The sequence below is a fragment of the Sceloporus undulatus genome, chromosome 2 (assembly GCF_019175285.1).
Source record: "Sceloporus undulatus isolate JIND9_A2432 ecotype Alabama chromosome 2, SceUnd_v1.1, whole genome shotgun sequence".
Taxonomy (NCBI): Eukaryota; Metazoa; Chordata; class Lepidosauria; order Squamata; family Phrynosomatidae; genus Sceloporus; species Sceloporus undulatus.
The window spans coordinates 269,035,115-269,059,644 of NC_056523.1; the positions used below are offsets into that span (position 1 = coordinate 269,035,115).

The 24,530-nt window shown below is 38.5% G+C and overlaps 1 protein-coding gene across 8 annotated transcripts in view; it reads left to right on the plus strand.

Annotated features, from left to right (window-relative positions):
• EPB41L4A (erythrocyte membrane protein band 4.1 like 4A) overlaps positions 1-24,530 on the plus strand; it is a 125,256-nt gene that overhangs the window by 42,980 nt on the left and 57,746 nt on the right. For 5 of the 8 annotated variants that reach the window (XR_006101788.1, XR_006101787.1, XM_042448165.1 and 2 more), the window contains exons 3-7: positions 10,584-10,688; positions 17,337-17,388; positions 19,771-19,849; positions 21,897-21,994; positions 24,047-24,167. Coding sequence is in view for 6 of the 8 variants with exons in the window: in XM_042448165.1 (XP_042304099.1) it covers positions 10,584-10,688; positions 17,337-17,388; positions 19,771-19,849; positions 21,897-21,994; positions 24,047-24,167 (455 nt within the window). In the remaining 2 variants the exon portion in view is untranslated. The remainder of the gene's footprint in view (positions 1-10,583; positions 10,689-17,336; positions 17,389-19,770; positions 19,850-21,896; positions 21,995-24,046; positions 24,168-24,530) is intronic. The other 3 variants (XM_042448169.1, XM_042448170.1, XM_042448168.1) reach the window with 3 other exon arrangements.

Sequence of the window (24,530 nt, forward strand, 5' to 3'; positions counted from 1 at the left end):
CTCCTTTTTCTGTGTCTGCTGGTTCCAAGACACTGTGAAACACTATGCATCAAAACTGTTCGTGATTGAGGAACAGTGTGGGAATGTGTGTCCCCCTGAAATTTTCTTTACAGGCAGTTAACACAGGACTTCTGTAAGGCTTGTAAAAGACGATTTTGACTCCCAGCCTGTTAAAACATAGAGCAAATGTCTTTCTACCATAATATTATCAATACTTCAAGTGGTATTGGAAATATTTTTAAAATATGTCTAATATAAGAACTGCTTGGAGTGCTTGGAATCAGCTAAGACTGGAAAGTATACTCAACAGTTTTCTTCCTGTACCAGATGTGTAAGACTTAGTTTTGGTTATTGGAATTTTAGACAAGAACAGTACAAATGCTTAAATACCATCTAGAATGGCATATAGCACTTCCATTGAAAAGGGCTCTAAGGCTGAGGCCTGGATTGTTTTAAGGTATGGCTGTTGTAATGTGTGTGTGTGTGTGTGAGAGAGAGAGAGAGAGAGAGAGAGATATTCAGCTACAAAATTCTGCAAAGAATAGCACTCTGCAGTAAATCAATACCAAAATATAATAAAAATGTGTTGTTTTTAATTGGCCTTGGTTGGTCAGTTAGAACTTGTGGCAGACTTAGAGAAATATAAGTTTCTTATTCAACTGTGGCAATTGTTTTCCTTTATATTTCTTTGTGTAGTGTTGGCCATTTCCCAGATGCTGGTTTCTGGTATCTGCATACAACTTGCACCTGCCTGACACATGCTTCCCATTGCTGTTGGCTGATAAAGAAGTCACCCCCAGCTTGGATACTCCTTAGCAGCAGCTGGTCACACTGCTCTCCCCCCCCCCCCCCCCCCCCCCCCAGTCATTACTGCCTTCTGTGTAAATCCTTTTAATCCTGTCCTATCCTACTCTGTCCTACAGAGACTGGATAAAGCAGATTCTGATGAAGAAACACCAGTCAAGTTGAATTTGTAAATTGTTATCTCTAAAGATATAAAGACTTTTTAAGACAGTGCAGCTCAATTTGAACATTCTTGCTTCATTGAGTAGTACTAAAAAAGCAATGGGCATTTTAGCTTTTTCAAGCACTCTGTGCAAGGTTCCCTGAAATAATGTCATAATGAGTATTCAGAACTAATTTGTTCAAGCATCTTCAGCTAAAACCAGTTTATCAGTAATGGTCACACTAAAGATTCCTTGAACTCCTTTTACAGACAGAGGTTCCAAAGTTGGCAAAGTATTGCTGCTGTTGGCTAGCAATGGCTTCATCTGCAAAGTGTGTTTCTGTAGAATTTCTCCTTTTTTCATCTCTAGAAGTGGTATAAGAGTATTTGTTTTTAAGAAAGAACCCATTTTCTGGACATTTTTTTCAATTTTACATGTTGTTCATACACATTCAACCATTGACTAAAGCCTGCTTGTATCTTGTTTTCTGTGTACTTTTCCAAATGAACATATTTTATAGGACCCCATCCCATGAAATGCGCTGAAAGTCTCAAAATGGGTGAATTTCTAAATGCAAAGTATTAAGCTCTCATCTTTCACCAGGTGTTGTGGACCCAAGAAATATGTGCCCACATATACACATATATCACTGGTGTGGAGTCCTCAAGTCCTTATCTCATCCCATGTAAGCACTGAATTATGGTTTGGGATTCTTGGTTCGTCTCAGGAAGAAACTTTTGCTTCCATTCACAATAACTGCTATGTAAACTTTGCTCTTGTAGTTCCACTTGCAATATCAATACTCTGTATAAAAACATTCTGAAATGTTTTGCTTTGTGCACAAAACAAGGTGCTGAGTCAATGGGATTTGCAACCTGTTCCAAGAAAAATAGTTTAAGCATATACTGGCGGGGTACAAACCTCCGCTTTGCGGCGCTCTGCCGCCGCCGCCAGTAGGTCCGCGGGGGAGTCGGAGCCTTCACACGGCCCAACTCCCGCGCGGACCGAAAAAGAAGCTCCAAAATGGAGCTTCTTTTTCCGTTGCGTTTGCGACGTAGCGAGGCGCCAGGGGCGCACTCGCTACGTCACAAGCGACGCGACGCGTACGGACGCTCAGCGTCCAATACGCAAAGATGGCGCCGGCCATGTAGAAGGGCCGGCACCATCTTGTATGGACGGAGTCCGTACTAGGCCCAGGGGCGTCTAAAAGAGACACCCCTTTTTTAAAATGGGACGTCCTCTGGACGTCCCAAATGCCGGTGCAGAAAGCACCACTGTTTTGAAGGACATTCTATTACAGAACAATCCTATAATCACAAATTTAATGTAGACATGGATGGCACAATATTTGCTTATTTTTTTCCTTCTGCTGTCATCTTGTATTTTGTTCTCCTGCTATTAATTAGCCATTACCACTCCTGAAAAAAGTTTAATTTCACTTCTTTGTATAAGCATTCAAAATAAATTTTTAGAGCTGCTTTTATTTTTATATATTGAGCAAAATATATTAAAATAACTACTAAGGTTTACAGAATACAACAAACTCTAATCCACTCTAAGAAAGAGTGGATTTGCCTGGAGCATTTTATTAATTAACCCCAAGAGTCTTTTGGTCTGAATGTTGGAGGGTAATGCATTTTTCATTAGCACTGTGAATAAAGAAATCTTGAGTGTGGTTGCAAGAGGTTAAGCATTCAAAAGTCTAAATGAGCTGAGGTCTTGGTTGATTAATTACATGTACTTCACTTTTCATGATAGAAATGAGAGAAGTTATCATTTCAAAGTAGAAATATTTTGAAAGATGCCTGATAGGAAAACTGGAGCTACAGAACTGTGCTGTAAGTTTCATGATGTGCCCACCCAGGGTTTGGACTTTTGCTTTTCACACAGCAATAATTCATGACATGTTGCTGTTTTTTTAAATGAGAGAACTTTCAGATACACATGACATATGGTGGCTTTGCAATGAGTGGAAGGCAAAGGAGAAGAAAAAAAAACATATAGGTATGAATAAACACTTGGACGCAGTTAAAGTAACTTTGGAATGTATCTGTTGTGTTCAAAGCCAAGTTTATCTCAGATAATATTTTGTATATGCAGTCATGATAGAACTTCTGGGTATCTCTTGCATTACTTATTCTTAATGTAAATACCTGGTCACTCTTCCATTGTTGTTGCTTGGATATAAAGCGCGCTCTCTGTCTCTCAATCTGTCAGATAATTATCTCAGTCAATAGATGGAAAGGTAGATAAATGCAGACCTTGCAACAGTTTTGCATTAACAGGATCACACCTCCAGCATTTATTATTTGTTGATTCCCCCCTCCCCCAGTAGATGGTAACAGCATGTATGTAAGCAATACAGCAGTCATGGGATGAATGGCCAGAACAGGAGGAAGAGCAATAGGAAGGAAGGCAGAGGATGAGGAAAGGACAAAGGGGTTGTTAAAAAGGCAAGGAGAGAACTACAGGCCTGGTAAGAGTTCTTAATAAACCATGCTATTTACATTAAGTTTGGATTTCCAACTTTGATAACCCAAACAGTGTCACATGAAACAAATAATCTGAAATATCTCTTTCATTTGTTAGTGACCTATTCAGCTAGTTTGCGATGGCACAAAATATTCCATATTTCACATTTTTAGATATTTTTCTAGATATATAAACTCATACAAATGAACTCTTAAAAAATTATTCCCAGTGTTGGAACACTGTCCACAATCTAGCATTTCTAAAAGGCAAAATTACTAAAAGCGAATGAGAAAGTCTCTTGATATTTGCTTTATCAGTTTTTCATTATCAAGAAAATTCCTGGAACAGTTACAGAAAAATGATATGTAAGAAGAGGAAGATTCGTTACCAGATGCTTTGGAAATTCCATGAAATAATGGGTGAAAGAGAGATGGAGAGTGAGGGTGTACCAGTGTGCATCTACCAACTGGGGTTAATGATAGATCCCAATTTTTTTTACCAAGGTTCAATAACAATAAATCAAGAATTGTTCACTGAAATCCAAAGCACAAATTATGTACAACCTCACTCATTTTTATGGATTATAGACCCACCAAATTTTATTTTTCTCCTCAAAAAGGAGAGTTGCCTTTCCTGGAAGCCTCCAGAAGTAGCAATTACTTTCTAAAGCAAGACAGGAAATGAACTTGTTGTCACTTTCAGATTTGAAAAAAATGCCACCTCTTCCCTATGAGCTTCTTCTGGAAAATAATTAATTCTCCAGTCCTTGGATTTCTCATATTTATGTTTTTGGCTAACATAAGTGCTCACTTACATTTAATCATAAATGATTAGTTTGGCTTTAAGGCAGGGGTAGGCAACCTTTTTGAGCTGGGGGCCAGGTTGCTGTCCCTCAGACAACTGGGGGGCCAAAGCTGGGGGTGGAGCTTCCACCCTCTGGGGGCGGAGCCACATAACAGGGGTGGAGCGTCCACCCCCAGGGCGGAGCCGCATGCTGGGGGTGGGGCTTCCACCCTCCAGGGCAGAGCCATATAACAGGGGCGGAGCTTCCACAGAAGCATCATCATCATCATCATCACCATCATCATCACCTCCACTGCTATCATTGTTACAGCAGACCTTTCAGCAATAAATGCACCAAAAATACACAGAAATGCACTTTGGAAAGTCACACTCCTCCTCCTCTTTCTCACTGAGAGGGGATTTTGCACATAGAACACCAAGGGCAAGTGAAAATAATAATAATAATAATAATAATAATAATAATAATAATCAGTTACAAGCATGGAAACTACTAAAATGCAATTCAAAATAAAAGGCAGGAAACATGCACTCTTTCAACCCAGAAAAGCCACAAGGTACTACTGAGAGGGCATTTTGCAAAGAACACCAGGGCAATTAAATAATATTAATATTAAAGGTACAGGCATGGAGATTACTAAAATGCAATTCAAAATAAAAGGCAGCAAGCAAAGAAAAGCCACAAAGTACTACTGAGAGGGCATTTTGCAAAGAACACCCACCTAACTCCCTCCTCCAATGAACTAACCTGTGGCTGCAGCTGCTGCTCTGGCTCCGTTTCTCCCTGGCTTTGCCCTCCTTCTGCTGCCTCCTCCTCCTCCTTTCCCTGCTCTTGGGAGGAGGAGGGCGGAGGGCGAGGTGGAGCCTGCTGCAGGCCCACTGCAGCCCCTGGAGCCCTGTTGGAGTGCTCTAGGGGCTGCAACAGGCCTGCTACATGGGCACCGCCATTTTGTTTTTCAAAATGGCGGCGAAATCTCGTGTGACCTTTGCCATCCTGAGGTCTCGCGAGATTTCGGCTGCCATTTTGAAAAACAAAATGGCGCCCGGAGCGGCAAAAAAACCCAGGGGAAATCGGCGGCAATCGGCGGCAGGACTGCGCAGGGGCCAGTAAGAAGGCCTTGGCGGGCCGGATGCGGCCCATGGGCCGCAGGTTGCCTACCCCTGCTTTAAGGTTTTAAAGAGCCTTTTCTTCTCACATTTTTAAAAAGCACACCATATTTTAGTGGTTTCGTTTCGTTTTTGCCAATGGAAAACTAAATCTTCTCTGAAGGTTCTAGCTGTCATTTTATGTAGCTGGTGAAAACCTGCCTTTCTGGTTTATAGTGTTGTTGCTGATCTATAAAGCATCATCTTATGACTCATTTTGAACAATTCTTTGTTCACTCTTGAAAGCATAACTGATGGTATTTCAAATAAACCTGCTCCCTCTGAGAACGCAAGCCTCTAGCAAGTTTGGTTTTAGGATGAAGCAGAAACCGTGTAACTTTAGAAATATCACCTATCTTGAAAGCTGGTTTGTAATCCCACACTGTCTCTCTTCTTCTGGCTCCCTCTGATAGAATTTAGTTTTGTTATGTATCTGGTCTGTCACAGCATGTAATTTTTCAACACATTATAAAACAACTCTTCTGGTAGTTTGCTTTTATTAAAGTGGGTGTGCATTGGAGGCATGCATTATGTGTGGGGAAATACTGTCCACCCTCATCTTTATATCATTGAGTCATGCCTACTGCTTAGTTATTAATAATGCAAACCACAGCCTTGTCACAAGGTAGAGTATGCTTCAACACTCATTTGCTTTCTTTTTCATTAAGAACTTACTGTGTCAGATATGTGCCTGACTAGATTCTTTACTAATTTAATGCTTTAAGACATATCACGTTAGTACAGCATAAATTCTATTATGAAGTTACAGAGCAAATGAGAATTGCTGAGCATCAGTTCAAATGTTTTAGCTATAAGGTAACAGCTGTGGTCTTTATATGAAGAGTAACTATGCAGTGATACAATGCATAGATTCAACAGATTTTGCCCTGTCTGCAGGTGTTTCGAAAGTATTTTCTTTGACAGGGTTAACTAAGTATTGTTGTTGTTGCTGTGTGGCTTCAAATAGTTTCTGACTTATAGCAACCCTAAGACGACCCTATCATAGGGTTTTCTTGCCAAGTTTCTTAAGAGGGAGTTTGCCATCATCATCCTCTGATGCTGAGAGAATGTGACTTGCCCAAGGTCACCCAGTGAAGTCAAAGGCTTTCCTGGCTGGCATCCATAGTTTTTTGTGGGTTTTTCGGGCTATATGGCCATGTTCCAGAAAGGTTTCTTCCTGACGTTTCACCAGCATCTGTGGCTGGCATCTTCAGAGAATGTTTTTGAAGCCTTGTGGGCATTTAGACATTGTAATGTGTGGACATTCAGATAGGGGGCTGGAGATTATAAAAGGGGATGGTCTTCAATTTTTTCTCCTGTGCCTCATAATATGTGCCTGGAGAGTTTGTGGATATGATGGCTGAACGGAGTCTGCGTTTGTGCAGTGCAAGGGTTACCGAGTGGCCTCTTGCTCTCCAATAGTTGCTCTGTAGCTTGTGACTGTCCCTGTCCTGCTCCCTCTGTCTGTCCCACAGAACCCCACCCCTCCTCCCACTCCCCTGTCCCATCTTGTTATTATTTTGTATTGATGGGAGGGAGGGTAGAAGGGTGGGGTTTTTCAAGGACTGTTTTGTTATTATTTTCTGTGACTTTTGAATTTGAAATTTTCCTTGCTGTTACCTGCCTCAATCCTCAAACGGAAAAGTTGGGATACAAATAAATATTTTATTACTTATTATTATTATCTGTCTGGAGGGAGTGGGATGGGAGAGGAGATGAGGAAAGTAGCTCTTCTTTCCTCTTTATTGTTGCTCCAAACTGCAGCTAAGAGAGTCTTGTGGTTTTCTGAAGGGACTTGAAAATCCTGTCTTGCCTTGACTTGGGCCATTTCTTCCAAGAGGGACCTCCCCCCTCTGAAACATGCATCTTTTACTCTGGAGGAAGCCCCTCTATTTCAGCTGATTTCCCACCATGTGCATCTGTGTAGGATCAGGACAGGCAGTGCTCAGGAAGCTTCCAGGATGTTCCACTCCAGGCCAAGCTATTTTAAAGATGATGCTCTCTAAATACAAATTCTCTCTGTTTGACCAGCAAGGGGGCAATCATTTCATGTAAATCTTCCCGAAGGCCAGTGAATACTTGCAATGCATTTGGCCCAGCCAGTGTTGCCTGTGGTCAGGGATGATGGGAATGCTAGTCCCTGTTGGGAAGACAGTGAGCTGAGGAAGGTGAACAAGTGAGTCATCAAAACAAAAGGAGGTTTTTTAAGTTGTGGCTGGGTTGTCTTAGGTTATGCTCACTGCTGCCCTTTTCTCTTAAGTACATTCTTGAGCTAGAAAGAAGCTTGGGTGCTGAGGAGCTCAGGAACTGAGAAACTGCTGAGGGCATGGGAAAAGGAACTGCAGCAAGTGATCTGAGCAGCTAATCTGAATGTTGTTTATACTCTCCACCCTGCAACCCTGAAGAAAGTGGGAAGCACCATTGCCTAGGCTTGGGAAGACTAGTGTTATAAATGCATGTGGGAATAAATCCTGGGTGGGAGACTTCAGAGACATCGTGCATAGGCTGTTCGGTCAACAAAATCATAGCATCATAGAGTTAGAAGAGACCTCTAAGGCCATCAGTCCAACTCCCTGCCATTCAGGAACTCTCAATCAAAGCATCCCTGACAGATGGTCATCCAGCCTCTGTTTAAAAACCTTCCAAGAAGGAGACTGCACCAGGTAGTGTGTTTCACTGCCAAACAGCTCTCACTGTTCATCATTAGGAAGGTTCTTCCTAATGGTGAGGTGTAATCTTTTTTCCTGTAGTTTGCATCCATTGCTCCATGTTTTAGTCTCTGGAACAGTAGAAAACAAGCTTGTTCCATCCTCAACCTGAATTCTCTTCAAATATTTGAACATTGTCTGCCATACCACTTCTTAACCTTCTCTTCTCCAACCTGATCTGACTTAATTGTCAAGGCATGGGTAACTATCTAGCAGCTTATTGTCCAGTACCTGAACTTGTGGCTTGTGTCTGCCCCATCCTGCTTCCTCCATCCTCCCCCATCCTACCACCTGGCCTCCCTCTTTTCCCCCCAATGTTGTAAATTACTTTAAATGTTATAGGCTAAAGTGAATGAAGAGGCATTTAATTCTCCTTGGGTGAGGTAGCTATCCAATGGGAGTGCAAGTGGACGGTAACAATGACAAGAAGAAAAGGACAGCTACTGGTTGATATGGATATACATGCCAGGAAGAAGAATCCAACACAGCCACTGCAGTTGTGTGACCTAAAATAGTCCGATTAATTATAACAAAGTGACATTGGATAGGGGAAATATGTTGCTTTCAAGGCCAATTTGTGTTCAGATCAAGACAAATTTTACTACACGTTGGAGCTGAATCTATTTTGCAGGTGTGGATTCAGTCATCATTTGAGCTGGTATAAGGTAGATTCCTTCATTAATGTCTTGTTTTGGGTCTCAAGAGTGCATGGTTGAAATACTGTACTGCATAATAATTGGAATTAGTGCTGTGACAGTCTGGGAGCAGGCCCCTGGCATGAGGGACTCCAAGAGTGGCCTCTGTCCTTAGGCTAAGAATAGTTGTAATTTTATTGACTAGTTCGTCATGCTTATTTATAAATTTCATTTGTTTTAAATGCTGCTTTCCCACTCATTATATATTTAACTTTGCTTTGATAATTATTTAATTAAATACTAATTTAAATTCTTATCTCAAATTTAAATTCTCATTTTCATATTAAAGTTTATCATATTTTACTTATAACCTAGAGGTTTGGGGAAAGTGATATAAGAGATGACTTAGCGGAAAGGTCTTTGTGTTTTAAGAAGATCAGTTTTAAATGTAGTATAATCTCCCACATTCAGACCATGGCAGTTTGCATGCATTTTATTCTGGATTTATTTCCTTTCCTTCCATGTTCCTGGCACACTGAATACTTACACAGTAGCTCCATTTTCCTCATATTTGCCTCTGTGCTCTAGATTCAAAAAAAAGAAAAGAGAGGAAAAAATACTTGTTGTTTAAGGTCCAGGGTAGAGGGAGTTCCACTCTATTGAAGTGTAGATGCCAGTAACTGGAAAAGTGTTCTGATTTTTTTTCTTTTGTTTTGTTTATCATGCATATTTGCTAACTTTATTTTAATAACAAGTTTTCAAATAATAAAAAGTAATTAGCAGACATGCAGTTGGCTTGATACAAACCTGTTTTCCTACTGAAACCCATGGACAAGACTTCTTGGTCATATTGCATGTTTACAGGTCAACAATTCCATTTTTTGGAACTGCAAGTCAACAGTTCCATTTTTGAAATGGAAACAGGTAAAAGTTGGGAAGGAGAAGAGACATCAGTAGCAGCATTCCAATATGGCAGTGGTTGAAGGCACTAAGTCTATGCATAAACTTTAACCAGAGAAGAGTTCTGGCCTGTCGGAGAAATGGATATGGAGTGTAGAGACTGCTGTGGTGAACAGAAAGGAGGAACAGAAACAGGAATGTAGGGGAGAAGTAATGAATAGCAATTGAAACAACAACTTTTGGAGTAGGGTTCTTAAATGCAAAATGCTTTGTTGCTTCTGTACTTATGGTGAAGTTGTACATTGTTGTATGAAACTTTATGAAGCAAAAAACAAACCTGTTTAACCATCCACAGAATGGTAAAGCTAATGTTCTAGTTCTCAACTACACTCATAATATGCGTTATCTTCTGTGCTACCAACTAAGAACACATGTGTTACTTACCAGCCGTGTCATTGCCAGCAATAGTCATTCTGTTCATATAGTTGTTGTGTGCAACTTTGCACTGACAAAGTTGTTGATGCATGACCCATCTTAAGTATTTTTTTACACTACATCTAAATGTGGAGGTAGGGCATTGGCCATTTTCCACTCTCTTTTCTTTGTTGGTGTGAAACACAAGTTTAGAGAAATATGTGTAAGTATGGGGCATGATATCAGACTCAGCAGTGCAGAAAAACACAGCTCAAGAGATTAATCACAGCTTGCAATCTCTTGTTTGAATCTTTCCTTACAAATTAAAAGTTGATTATTTAAATAACTGTATTTGCTCAACATTTTCTACTAAGTGACTAAAATGAGAATGAGTTTTCCCCCCTCTTGTCATTTAGATTTTAGTTAAAGACCCGTAAGTCTGTTTCTGATAAAACAATCTCCTCTACTAGACAAAGCTAGCTGAATGCATGAATGCCACCGTGCAGTTTACAAAAGAATGAACACTTGTATGAAAAGACTCTGTACATTCTTTCCCACAGAAGTCAACGAAAGGATCGGTTGTCCTAGGCTACGTATTCCGGCATTTAAACCTTGTGGAGATAGATTACTTTGGACTGCGTTACTGTGACAGAAGTCACCAGACGGTGAGTAGAAACATGACAGATAGATTTCCCAGAGGTAAACATTATACTGTTAGTGCCCCCTTTTCTGATTATATTTTAAACTGTTACATACTTTGTTCACAAGTCAATCTTTAAATCAGCCAGTGGGGATGACTGTGTGGGAGATGGGGAGGTACTTGAGGGGGTTGCCAGACATGTGTTTGTGCGATGGTGTGCATGCATGATGGGGACACAACAAAAAAAATTACCCAGAGGCATGGCTTGGCCACATGCTGTGCAGTTGGGCCAAACACATTCAGCCCACCATGGGAATGGGCTGTGCAGGCAGCGAGGTTTTGACCCAATTTCTAAGAAGCAGGATTGAGCTTCTTTTTTATGCCCATCTGTTCTGGGCCTAAGTCTACAAAAGCTTATGCTAGAACTTCTTTCTCTCAGGTAGTCTCAAAGGTGCTACAAGATCCCTTTATGTGTAAACTCTATTAAATTAACTTCAATTTTAAAGTATCCTAAGATCCAGGTTCTATTTTAAAATAGTGCTATTAGTTGCTTTCCCCCCACTGACTTTACCATGTTTGTGCATATTTTTCAATTATATATATATATGGATTCTTAGCTATATGCACTTTGAAAACATACACAGTTTCATGCATGTGAAATAGAAAGCAGGTCTCATATTTGTGCATTGCTGAGACAAGGTGCTTATTTTCATACTGTGTATCTCAGGATTTGTGAAGTGGATAATTTTTGTAAGAGTCACAAAACTATCATAATTATTTTCCATTTCTACTGTACAGTTCTTCTAAATAGGCAAAGAAGTAGTTACAGGCCATACAATAATACATCCTTTTAATTCCTAAAACGTGTGTGCTTTGCAACATTAGAGAAAATAGGACGAGTTTGCAAAGGGAAAAATGAGACTAGCCCCGTCTCTTAACTTTTTGGCGTGCTTAAACTGAGAATGGTTTAAAAACCAACATTTAAATAATTTCTGTTCCCTAAAGAACAAAGGAAATGGAATTACGTAGGATAGCTAGTTTTGACTGAAATTTGTTTTTTTTATAAATCAAATACAGTGGGCCCTTCCCATCCATGGGGGTTTTGCTCTGCCACTGCCACAGACGGGAAAAATGTGGGAGCTCAAGCCCATATTAGTCAATTGGCAATGTATGCCCACCTTCATCAGGACACCATTGGCTAATATGGGTTGGGGTGATCCATGGGAGCTCCAGTCTGTGGATGGCAAGACCGCTGATATGGCAGGCTCACCATAATAGATTATAGAAATGTAAATTATTGCTCTATGATACATCATTCTATATCAAAGTCAGGATCATATCTGCCATAATATTTCTGATTTGTGAAGATGTGAAATTAGGATACTGAAGAAAGCTGACAAAAAGAGAACCTACACACTTGAAATGTGGTTCTCTACTGTACATTACATGGTATCTGCCAAATGACAGATAAATGGGATCTGACAACAAATCAAGCCTGAGCTATCACTAGAAAGTATGCTGGACTTTTAGCACCAAATTAAGTTATTAATTAAATGAGAGACTGTACTAAAGCACCAATAAATGTTATAGTACTTTATTTAAATAACTTTAAGTTTTAAAGATTTTGAAGCAAAAATTTTTAATGTTAGCTTGGAAGGTAGTGATCTGCTTTGCATTCCAGTGGCCTTCATGTGTTCTACAGTACCATAGACACCACACAGAGAGGCATTGTTCTGCCAGAGGAAACTAAATTTTGAATCTTAGAACCTTAAAATGTTTGCACATTGAAACCAGCAATTAAAGTAATACATCAATAAATAATTGTGGATGGGATTTTTCAGGTACTTTCTGAAAACACTTGTTAACACAAATTTAAATGGCAATTTAAAATAAATTTAATAGTTAAAATTCTCTTTTATAAGATAAGCATGCCTGAACATAAACATGCCTGAATTAGACTTTTTTTTTGCTTATCACTGATTAACGCTGTTATCTTTCCTATCTTTGTGTATACATGAGGTAAAGCCTAGAGGAGAATGTGTCTGTTCGAACTAGTTTAAAAATAGTCCAGTGTTATAGTAGAGCAAAACTATAAGTCTTGAAAACTATAACATTCTATGGTCAGTCTGCAAACAGAAGCTGCTCTGCCGTATAATTGTAAACACAAAGGAGCATGATGGACAGGCTGTGATCCTGTTTGTGAGAGTGATCAGGGAAAGGGGAAGTTAAGTTTGAGTTGCTCATTATTGTTGTTGTTGTAAATTGCCCTCAAGTTGATTGATTCATGGAGACCCTGTGGATGAGACATCTCCAAGCCCCTCTCTCCTGCACTACACTGCTTAGTTCATGCAGATACACACTTGTGACCTCTCTAATTGAATCTATCCATCTGGCTTCCAGTCTTCATCTCTTTCTACTACGCTGTACCTTTTCTAACATGATTGCATTTTCTAATTAATTGTACCTTCTAACTTTAGTGCTCAGTTGCATATCTTTATTCTTTAGGCTCTTACCTATTTCTTTCATAGTTACCCTTCCCATTCCTCGTCTCCTTCTGATTTTTTGACTGCAGTCTCCATTCTGGTCAATGTTTGATCCTAGGTTCAGTAACTCTTTTACTGTTTCAATTTCCTCATTGTCTAGGTAAAATTTATGTATTTTTTCCATGGCCATTATTCTTGTTCTCTTTTATGTTCAGCATTAACCCGCCTTTGCACTTTCATCTTTGACTTTTCTGAGTAATTGTTCCAAGCCTGTGATATTTTCTGCTAATAGTATGATATGATCTGCATATCTGAGGAGATTATCAGATGGGGAAAGGGGGGGGGGGGAAGAAAAGGCATAATTCCGATTAAATCAGGTGATTGCGTGGAAGATTTTCAGATGATGTTGCGCTCATCCAGGACTTATCCTGGGAAGTACCAGGAATGCTCCAGCAACAAACCATTCATTGGGAAAACCCATGAATGGCTTCTCAATAGTGCGATTGTAAGGTGATTGCGAGAATGCAGAAGTTAATCACACTTCATTTGCGCTATTGTGGAAGCAACAAGTGATATCCAGAATGCATTGCAGTGGAGGCAATCTGTTCTTGCCAGAATTGGTTTTGCAGTGGATTTCAGTCTTCTTTTGAGGTATGAGGCACAATTTTGTTTACACTGAATTAAAATAGTGTGGTGAAGTAATAAATTTTATTTTGTTGTCTTTTATTCTGTGTGGGATGGAAACATGATTTCAAGACATACGCTGTAGAACTGAGACAGCACATGCATGAAATGATCGGTTCCAATGTACTAATAATTCATTCATGAATGAGTGAGTGAGAAATGCAATCATGATATTATATGGTAATGTTACAATAATGGCATAATTGTGTGACTGTGCAAAAATAGTACTACTGTTGCATTAGCTTTCCTTACCACGATTATTGCTGAATTGACCCTGCTATGATAATCTCATTAGATTGTTGATGTTCTTTCATCCTATTTTTACTCCTCCTTTTTCTGAGTAAGCCTACTCTTTATATAATATTTTCTGCACACAAGTTGAACAAATAGTGTGATAGAATGCAGCCTTACCTGACTTTCCTACCAATTGGGAACTATTCTCTTTCTCTGAATTCAGGTCCATTAGATGTGGTGGCACTCCCATGATCTTAAGAGCCTTCCTTAGCTTTTTGTGAGTTGTACATGGTATTTTGAAGATGACTGACACCATAGAGAATGGAAAGTTTTCCCAGCTACTGTTTTTTTAACAAACAAATTCAGATTGTGTGACCTAAATTTGACCCAATGCACAATCTTGGAGTGATTTTTTAAAAAAAATCTGTTAAAGAACATTAATTATAATAACACATCAATGGAATATATAATTTTAATGGTCTTACTTGTTTAATCATGTAACAGTTTAACAGTTAGATCAGGAGGTATCTCCCTTTGCCATTGTGGCCCTGTGTACCCCCCAAAATTAGGCCCACAGGAGAATTTAGGGCATGGTGTTAAGATTTAGAGCACAGGCCTAATTAACAATTTGTAAGCCGCTCTGATAGCCTTTTGGCTGAAGAGAAGGGTATTATTATTATTATTATTATTATTATTATTATTATATTTAGAATTTGCCTTGTCTGCACTAGCCAGATTACTTCACGAGCAAACCAGAGTATCCTGGCTCTGCAGCTGCCCTGTTCTCTTCTTTTACCTTGGCTTCTATTGCCATGTTGTGGCAGCTGTCTGCATGGATGTCCTACTGGGCTGCTTGGCACATTCACCACAGGTCACTTCCTTCTGAGGTCAGAATGAGGCATCCACAATAATGGAAATATATGGAAACAATATATGGAAAGCCTAGAGGGAGGATGGAGTGATCAGCAAATCCATTTAACTTTTATCTTGGTATTACTTGGATCCTTCACATGTCTTTGGGTCTACGTGTCCTTCCTATGGGAAAATTTCCTGGTGTTCCAAATATCATTTGTGACTTCTTAAGAACATGCTGGCTCCACATATGAAAATGCCATATACAGCATGGGTGGTGGTGTTGGGTGTACTAACAAAGGCACCATATTGTTTTGACTTTTGGCTATGTGTGATTTTTTTAAAGCCACAATCTAGTCAAAGTTCCCATTCTTACAATATTTTGTAGAAGGATATCCACTACCAAATATTTTATTTAACATCCAGCAATGTACTACTTGATTTACAAATATTTAAATCTCCTCTGTGAGAAGCTACCATAAGGCATTTTATCAAATTTACACATTACAATATCTTCAGAGCTCAAATGAGCCCATTGAGATTTTATATGTAGCACCTTCAACATTGATTTTGTAATTCACCATGGAAAAACTGTAGCTTCAGTTCATCATATATGTGGATTTATATTGTCAAAAGAATCAATAAATAGCAGGTGATGTTGTATATAATCTGTACAGTGAATTAAGCTTCATAATTAGCATAGCCAGAATCTACTTACAGATGTTACTTGGATGAAGTTGCTTATCCTTGATTTAAAGCCTTTTGTAAAATGCTAGATCTTTGGGGGGTGTTGCAGCTGCTGTCAGGACTATAGCTAATAGAGGCATACTTCAGCTAACAAAGCTTCTGACAGTGAAGTTACTTTTTGTAAAGGCTTTCTGCATCCACCCAGCCCCTTTTTTCTTCCTCATCCTCTATCTGATTGAATTTTTAAAAAATCAGCATCAGCATTGGAAGGATTATGAAGAGGGACTGGAGAAACACAGTCTTTTTGTGTTGGGGTACAGCAACATAGCTGCCATTTAAAAAACCAATGAACAATGCTTGATCTGGGAAAGAATGGGACTCTACTCCAGCTTCTACCTAACAACAACAACAACACTCTAGCTGTGTTTGCCTGCCTACAACTGGCCTGGGCCCTGAGATATTCTGATGATGTCCTTCTCTCTGTCCCACCACCATCACAACCATGGTTGGTGGGGATGTGAGGGAGGGCCTTCTCTGTGGCTGCCCCTAGACCCTGGAGCTCGCTGTGCAGGGAGATCAGAATGGCTCCCTCCTTGTTGGTCTTCCACCGGCACGTTAAAACCTTCTTATACAAGCAGGCTTTTTAAAACAATGTTCTTAAAGGAGTGTTGTATCGTTTCAAGTGTTTAAAATTTTTATCTTTTTACCTGTATTATTATTGTTTTAATAAGTAATCTATTTTAATATTTTAACAATTTAATTCTGCTTTAATGTATCACTTTTCTTTTTTAAATTGTATTGTTTTTAAATATTGTGAAGCTGCTCTGAGTCCCAGTTCTGGGAAAAGAGCAGGATACAAATAAACATAACAACAACAACAACACAGAAAAGAAAACAGTAGCTGCCTGCAGAATCCCTTACTGAGCACAGTATAAACACAGTATGCACAGTAAAACAGAGAGAAAGGGAAGCAAATAAGCCTTCCTTATCAGTAACCCTCAGTATGTTTAAAAGGGAAAAATGGAAGATTGTGACAGGAAAAAGCAATCCCTGGATGCATTTTATAAGAAGCCTTCAAGTCATCCCTAGAGAGTAAAAATATTTTTGTACACTTGTTAACTTACCTACGTATGTGTGTAGTTAGTTTTTTTTTTGGCGGGGGGGGGGAAGTTTGCTGAAACATGAACTGCTTTGTTGGAAACCTTTTCCTAGTCTTTCCATGTTATTTCTGCTTCTAGTATCAAATGTTCTGTTAAAGAAGTAAAGCCCAGGATGACATCTACTTTGTTAACTGTGGCATACCTTTATTACAGTATAGTATATGTATAATGCTAGCAGGGTACTTGTTTATTGTGTTTATTTCTTTTTGGATTTCAACTTTGAGGGATTCCCAGGGTAGCTAACAATTAACATGCAAGTAATCAATATTAAATTAAAAGTCACAATGTACTGGTGAAATATAAAATATAACAATTACATTAGAAGGATTGCAGCCTGTAAGAGCCTTCCCCTGCCTAGTACCCTTCAGATTTGTTGGAAGAGATCTCCTATCACCCCCAAATTAGCAACCACTTAATTTTAAGAATTAGTAAACTACCCAATTAATTTAAAAATGATGAATATAAGGTTATGTTGCCATGCCAAAACAATTACATTGCTAGTAAAGTACCTTAACATAGTGTGCGCATGTTGAAATGTCTTTTTAATAGTGGTTTTCATGGCTGTTCTCATAGTTCTGGCTGGATCCTGCAAAGACTCTTACGGAACATAAGGAACTCATAAACAGTATGTATTTAATTCATTCTTCATAAAACATAGGAGTTTATCGCATCGCGTTCCGAGAACGTTTTTGGAACCCGATTGGAACAGAACACTTTCAACTTTACCGCACGTTTATGTCCCCATCGGGTTCCCATCGGGTTCTACATACCCCTCAAAGTGTTCCATATGTGTTCCTCGGAGGGAACAGATGAGAAAGTGATCCAAGCTTGTGGAAACGTTTTTAAAACGGTCCAAGAAATGTCAGAGCGGTAATGTAATCCGTTCTTACTTCCGTTCCCATTTTCTGCCTTGTTGTGATTGGCTGAAAGGACTTCCCTTCCTGCATTCTGTTTCCCAAGCTCTAGCCTGGCCCTGGATGGGGCTCCTTGACTGCAGAGTCCTCCAAAGCCTGGCTGGCGCTTGAGAGAGGCTGTCTCCCCAGCTCTAGCCTGGCCCTGGCTGGGGCTCCTCGACTGCAGAGTCCTCCAAAGCCTGGCTGGCACTTGAGAGAGGCTGTCTCCCCAGCTCTAGCCTGGCCCTGGACAAGGTTTAAAAATGTAGGACCTTCTTTTTAAAATTTCCTGGCTAGGAATTTTTTTTAAAAGTCCTACATTTTAAAACATTGTCCTACATTTTTCCCATTTTGGAGGTCCCCAGGGATGGCAACCCTATGTTTATGTATATGTATAACATTTTTTATATATATATGTGTGTGTGTGTGTGTGTGTGTGTAAAAGTATACATAAAATATATATACAATATACATATTTTAAATATGTAATATATATATACAAAATATATATTATATATAATATAAATATATTACACACAATATATACATATATATGCATAATATATATATATATATATATATATATATATATATATATATGTATATATAGATTGCGGACTAGACTATATGTGTATATACATATGTGTGTGTGTGTGTCTATATGTATCTTGTATATAAAAAGATTAGGTTGTGTTTGCACAAATATCTCCCTGTAAAAGCCTTTTGTTCTGTGTATGTGGTACTCATGAACAAGAATTCACTGTTACAAATACGCATGTGGAAATATTGAAACGTTCTCATACTTATCATGCTTCCTATAAGGACAAATGCGGTAAATTGTATTCCTGTAACGTTCTCGGAACGTTTTACATTTTTGAATGCGATAATATCTGTTCCCATAACGTTACCTCTTGAAACGTTTTGGGAACAGAATAGAAACGTTTCAGGCACTGATGCGATCACCTTCATAGTTTAGTGATGACTTGGAAAATACACGTTGAGTCTTCCTTATTTGGAAATTCAAATCCAACATACTCCAAAATCCAACATTATCCACATGGGTGACTGAGATAGTGACACCTTTGCTTTTTAATGGTTCAGCATACGCAAACTTTGTTTTAAGATCAAAATTATTATTGTATAAAATTACCTTCATGCTGTGTATATAAGGTTTATATGAAACATAAATGAATTTTGTATTTAGACTTGGATTGCATCTCATTATGTATGTATATGCAAATACAGGTATTCCAAAATCTAAAAGAGAAGTCTGAAATCTAAAATGCTTCTGGTTCCAAGTATTTTGGATAAGGAAGACTCGACCTGTATTACATTTACAGAATGTCTGATAGGTTTAAAGTTCCTCAAATGATTCACCAATACTGCTGTATGTAGCAAATTCAAATTCGCGCACACTCCCAAATTTCTGCTGCTTCTCTTTCTAGCAACATAAATTTCTGTGTTCAAACTATTCTGTGTTCAAACTAGAACTTTTGAAATTTCTAAATTATAGTACTTTATATAAACTGAGATTCCATTTTATTTTTAATATTAAACTTGCTTTTTAAAAGGAGAGGTACCTTTGAAATTATAAAAAACAGAATTTGCAAGGCAATTTGCCCAGTAGGAGCGGATCCCATAGAAGTTGGGATTGTCCAGTAAAGGAAGATGATTGATGGAGTGTAGGGCTTCTTGGCCCCAGGAAATTCCTGAGTGCCTGGATTACATCAGAGGGAAGCTGCCATGACTCAATTAGTTGTTTAGACAAAAAAGGCAGGAGCCCAATAACAAAAAATATATTGACCAGTCCATTCATTTAGTTGTTTCAAGGATCCAGTCTGATGGTGTACCAGCATGCTAATCCTGAAGCTAGCATGATTGTCTCTCACACTAATAAAATATGAAGTGCATAGTTGTACCTTCTCAGTGAAGAGTATCATGTATACAACAAGTGATAGCAATGCCAATGAATCCATTTTAATTCCATGTTGTAATGCAAAAAAGTCAAAAAGTCAAAGAGGGATGAATACTGATGGAAGACACTGCAAATGTGTTCAGGACTTCAGAGATTTGCTTTTGTGTTTCAAAAATTAATTAGCTTTTATTTCTAATAGCTGGTCCGCCTTATACTCTGTACTTCGGTGTTAAATTTTATGCAGAAGATCCATGCAGACTAAAGGAAGAAATCACCAGGTATAGTATTAATAACATTTAACCATTTGGAGTATAGTTGAGCAGGCACTATTAAAGTAGCATGTATATTCATTTTTAAAAAATGAGAGAGGAAGGGACAACTTAAGGGTTTGATTTCCATGTTTAAAACTTTCAAAAAAATGTTTCTGGAAAATCCTGAATTTCCAGAACTGTTAATGAGATGAGTTAAAGTTAAATTTTATTGGAATGTGTCCATAGTTATTTACTGATCTTGAAGGGGTTTCCTTTTCTTATCTGAAAATTTTTTAGGTTTATATTTTACTATGAGCTATCTCCTTCTAAAGAATATTAGCTGTTCTCCCTTCTGTCATTATTCTAGCCTGCTGTGAGAAAAAGCTAATTTATTTTCAAAAGAGATCAGCTCAGATGAAACACAACAGAGCTTTACAATGAAAAATTTGTAGCTCATGCTGCATTAAATAGTGATTTTAATCTGTTACATCAGATTCATAAAGGCATTACAGTCAGATGTTGATTGTGCTGCATGTTAAGCAGAGTTATTTGGTGTGGAACTTTAACCTTGCTCAAGCAAACCCAATCAAAATGCTGGTATGCAGTGTTGGGTGCACAATATAGGTTGTATGGGAGACATCAGCTCATATTCAAATCTGGTAATGCTAAATTATATATTGACAGTGTGTGGAACCAGAAGTGTATGTATGCAAACCACTAAGCTTGCAGTTCACAGCTGTGTGTAAAGAGAATAATGAGTGACCTCTCTCCTTTTACAATTATTGTAGCATTTGTCCTAATCTAGCAATGGGAACTCAATAACTCCACAAGTATAGCAGATAAAAATTCTAATACTGTATGTGAAAATAAGCAACTTTTCTTATTGCAGTTCTTTCATCTAGTCATGTAGAGTAGTGAAAATGAAAAGATCAAATAGCCAGCAGTTTTGATTTACTTGATTTTCATTTGTGAGAACTTTAAAAAGAAAGAACGATGTTCATGAATATTCTTGTCCCAGAGCTGTGGAACACAAGTTGTTCAAAGAAAAGTGGATTTCAAAATGAAAGAAAATGTTCTTGAAAGAGTGAGACATGTGCAAGACTCCCTGCATCCTCATAAAACCACAATTCCCAGGATTCTTTCAGAGGCACAATGATTATTAAGTTGGGATCAAATTGATTTAGATCATGAGATGTATCCTAAGGCTATTGATAGCAGTGTCAACCTTTGCCTTTTAATTTTATCATAAATTCCAGCAGCACATTCACAGAGGAGTTTATCACATGGGAGGAATTTCTTTTAATTTTGAATGAAAAGAAAGTGGGGCCAGAACGCATTCACACGGATCTTCTATTTCAGCGAATTTATGTGAATTCGAATTGCATTCGAACTGACTTCACATTGCCCGAAAATAGCTTGCCATTGCCCAAAATTGCATGTGATCACTTCTCACGCAATAACGTGAAATCCCATGATTGCATTCGAACTGACTTCCCATTGCCCGAATTTGAGTGTGGTAGTCTGTCACACAATAACATTAAACCCCATGATTGCGTTCGGATTGCCATTGGATTATACTTCCAATTTCCCTTGTTTGATAACGTCCAGAGTGTAATATACAGTTGGCCCTCCGTTTTTGCGGGGATCCATTCTGGACCCCCCTGTTGTGAAAATGGAGGCTCACATGTATTCAAGCCTCATAGGGCATGCCCCCGTACGTGTAGCCTGGGCCCACGTGCCATTAGAAATAACGGAGGTCGCCCCTCCATGCATAATTGAGGCCATGAATCTCAGATCTGTGAGTTAGGAGGGGGGACTGTATATTGATACCACTTATATAACGGCCTGGTAGACTCTATGCTTTATCTTTCACATTTAATTCACAAAGGGAAAGCTTATGCACTTGCAATGAAGTTTTAGATGAACCAACATTTGATTACCAGCTTATGATCTTGCTGTTTGCCCCTTGGGGAGCTAATCTTACAGTTATTCCTATCAACATGTAATAGTGAAGTATCAGTATATTAGGATCTTTACAATTGTCTGGTTAATTTTATTTCCTTTCTTCGTTTAGGTATCAATTTTTTTTACAGGTGAAGCAAGATGTCTTGCAAGGGCGCTTGCCATGCCCCATCAACATTGCTGCTCAGCTGGGAGCTTATGCAGTTCAGTGTATGTGTTTCAGGTCTACTGATATTGTATTTCTCTCATTAACAATAGCCCATTTGTTTATTTATTAGAAATATTTTATGCAGCTTTTCATTTGTAAAAATATTAAAGTTTATAATGAAACAACCACCATAAAACAAGAAAACAATCTGGCAAAAACACAATAATTCAGCATATTAAAAGAGGTCTGACTGGATCATACCCTCCAGCTGTTCCAGTGTTGCCAAGACAGTCTCAATTAATCCTCTGTTATGCTACTTTCCCAGCTACTTTTAAAGTATTCCAAATTCTCTTTCCTCCTATCACTTTCCCCCTTTGTCCTCCGCTTACTTCGTTTGCTGCAAACTGAGTACAAATTGCAAAAGCAGTTTGCACTCAGTTAACTTGGTAGGGGAGGAGACAGTGAAGGGGCAGAATCTTGCCCTTTCCAGTAGCCTCATGCAAAAGGAAACTGCTGCAGCCTTTCCTAGCTTGTGTGTTCTTTCTCATTTATAACTTTTGCCATCTTGATCACATTCTGATGTCTCTTGGGACAATTTTAATCTGTGAAATATTGGAGTGTATAGACCTTAAATACTCCAGTGTTGAGGTGTGATGTTGTACAGAAGGAAGATAATTTCATAGGGAGTGCACCACTTCAGAGAGGGCCCACTTCTATGTTACTGTCAAATAGAAACAAGATGTACCTCCCCTGAAAACCAGGGTGGCTTGGGAGGTTTTGAATAGGAGAGGCCTTCTTGAGCTTACTGGGACCTCAGTTGCACAGCAATTGCATATTTGCATATTTACAGCAAATACAGCACAACTTTGATTACATTTAAAAGTCAGAATTGCAGTGAATTTAATATGGTGGCCTTTAAAGACTAATAGGTCTGTTATGACATTTGCTGTTGTGAGCTAGACTCCATCAGTTTGCCCTCTCATTTTCCTTTTTGTATGAATTATGTAAATCCTATTGATGCAGTGGGGTTCAGTAAATTTGTGTGTTGTTAAAGATACCACAAGAGTCTTTGTTTTCTTTAGCATGGATGATGCAGAGCCATTTGGCATGCAGATTAAAGTTATCCAGAGCCCTCCAAATTTAATTCCCGTATGCTTACTCACAAATACGTTATAGGAAAGGTTTACAGAAACTTTACTGCACTTGATTTATCCTGTGAAAATTTAGTATTTGTAAAAGTTGTAGGCCACAAAATTGATTAGGAAATGTTTACAATTTAGTAAATTTTATTACTTTAATTTAATTAGTTTATGTAGTTCTAATCTGTAGTTGAGTGGTCATGAGGATAGAAGTATTGCTAAGGTACATCCATTCACCTCTCTTTTACCCTCATGTTTGCTGTTTACATTTCTTTTTCTGAAGAGGGCAGGGTCACTTTCTCAAAGTAATGAATCAGTTTCATACAAGCTTCTTTTAAAAACAATTGGGAATTAGTAAACCTTGCTAGTCTACCTTCTCCTTGACCTGATGTATCAGAATTGCTGGAAAATTGAGTTAGACATATGTGGGACTAGCTTTTCTTATTAACTGTTTAGTGGAGTTATTCTATGAATGTTCAGAGAGGAGCTTATTCTACTTCTGTACCATACTTTCAATATTGTCATACCCAGTACTTGATTTTAAGATTAAATTGCAAGGTGGGATCCAATTCTAATTTCTTCCCATATATCATCATCTTTGTCCTTTCTTTTTTTGTGCTTTTTTCCTCCCTTTCTTTTGTTCATTTTGTTGGTTTATGCTTTTTCTTGCTCTCTTCCCCATATCTCTTTCCCTTTCTTAAAGAATCCTAAACAAACAAACAAACTGATAGGGAAAAATAGAGGAGGTTTTGGCATGACCAAATTTTTCAGATCATTCTGTTCCTCTAGGCTAAATGGTAGTGAATGTCATTACTTTGCATTTTTTCTTGGAAGGCAATTCTTCCACTTTCCTCAAATCCCAGATTTCCATTGTCATACATATTCCTAAAAATTAGGCTGAGTAATAAAATATTTTGGGAAACGACAGACCATCGAATGAGTATTGAAAACCTTTTTTCTATGTGTACTGTGTAGCTGAGCTTGGAGACTATGACCCGTACAAGCACACTGCAGGTTACGTTTCAGAATATCGGTTTGTTCCAGACCAGAAGGAAGAATTAGAAGATTCTATAGAGCGGATACACAAAACACTCATGTAAGAATTTAGTTTTATAAACTAGTGTTGCAAAGGAAATGTTATGCAGAAGAATTCATTTCAGAAAGAGTGCATTTGTGAAAAGGGGAAGAACTAGTGTTTTGCTATTTTAAATATGCTTGTATGCAGAATTTGGTTTTTTTCCCCCTTTCTAAAGAAGAGTATATATATGACCCAGTTTATGTCTTAAAGTGTCATTTACAGTGGTACCCCGGGATACGAATTACCCAGCTTACGAATTTTTCGGGATACGAAAAAATCCCATAGGGATTTATTGTTTCGGCTTACGAAGGTTTTTTCGGGTTACGAAAAAACCTCGGCGCTATTTCGCCACCGGAGGGCAGCAGAGAGCTATTTTTTTCC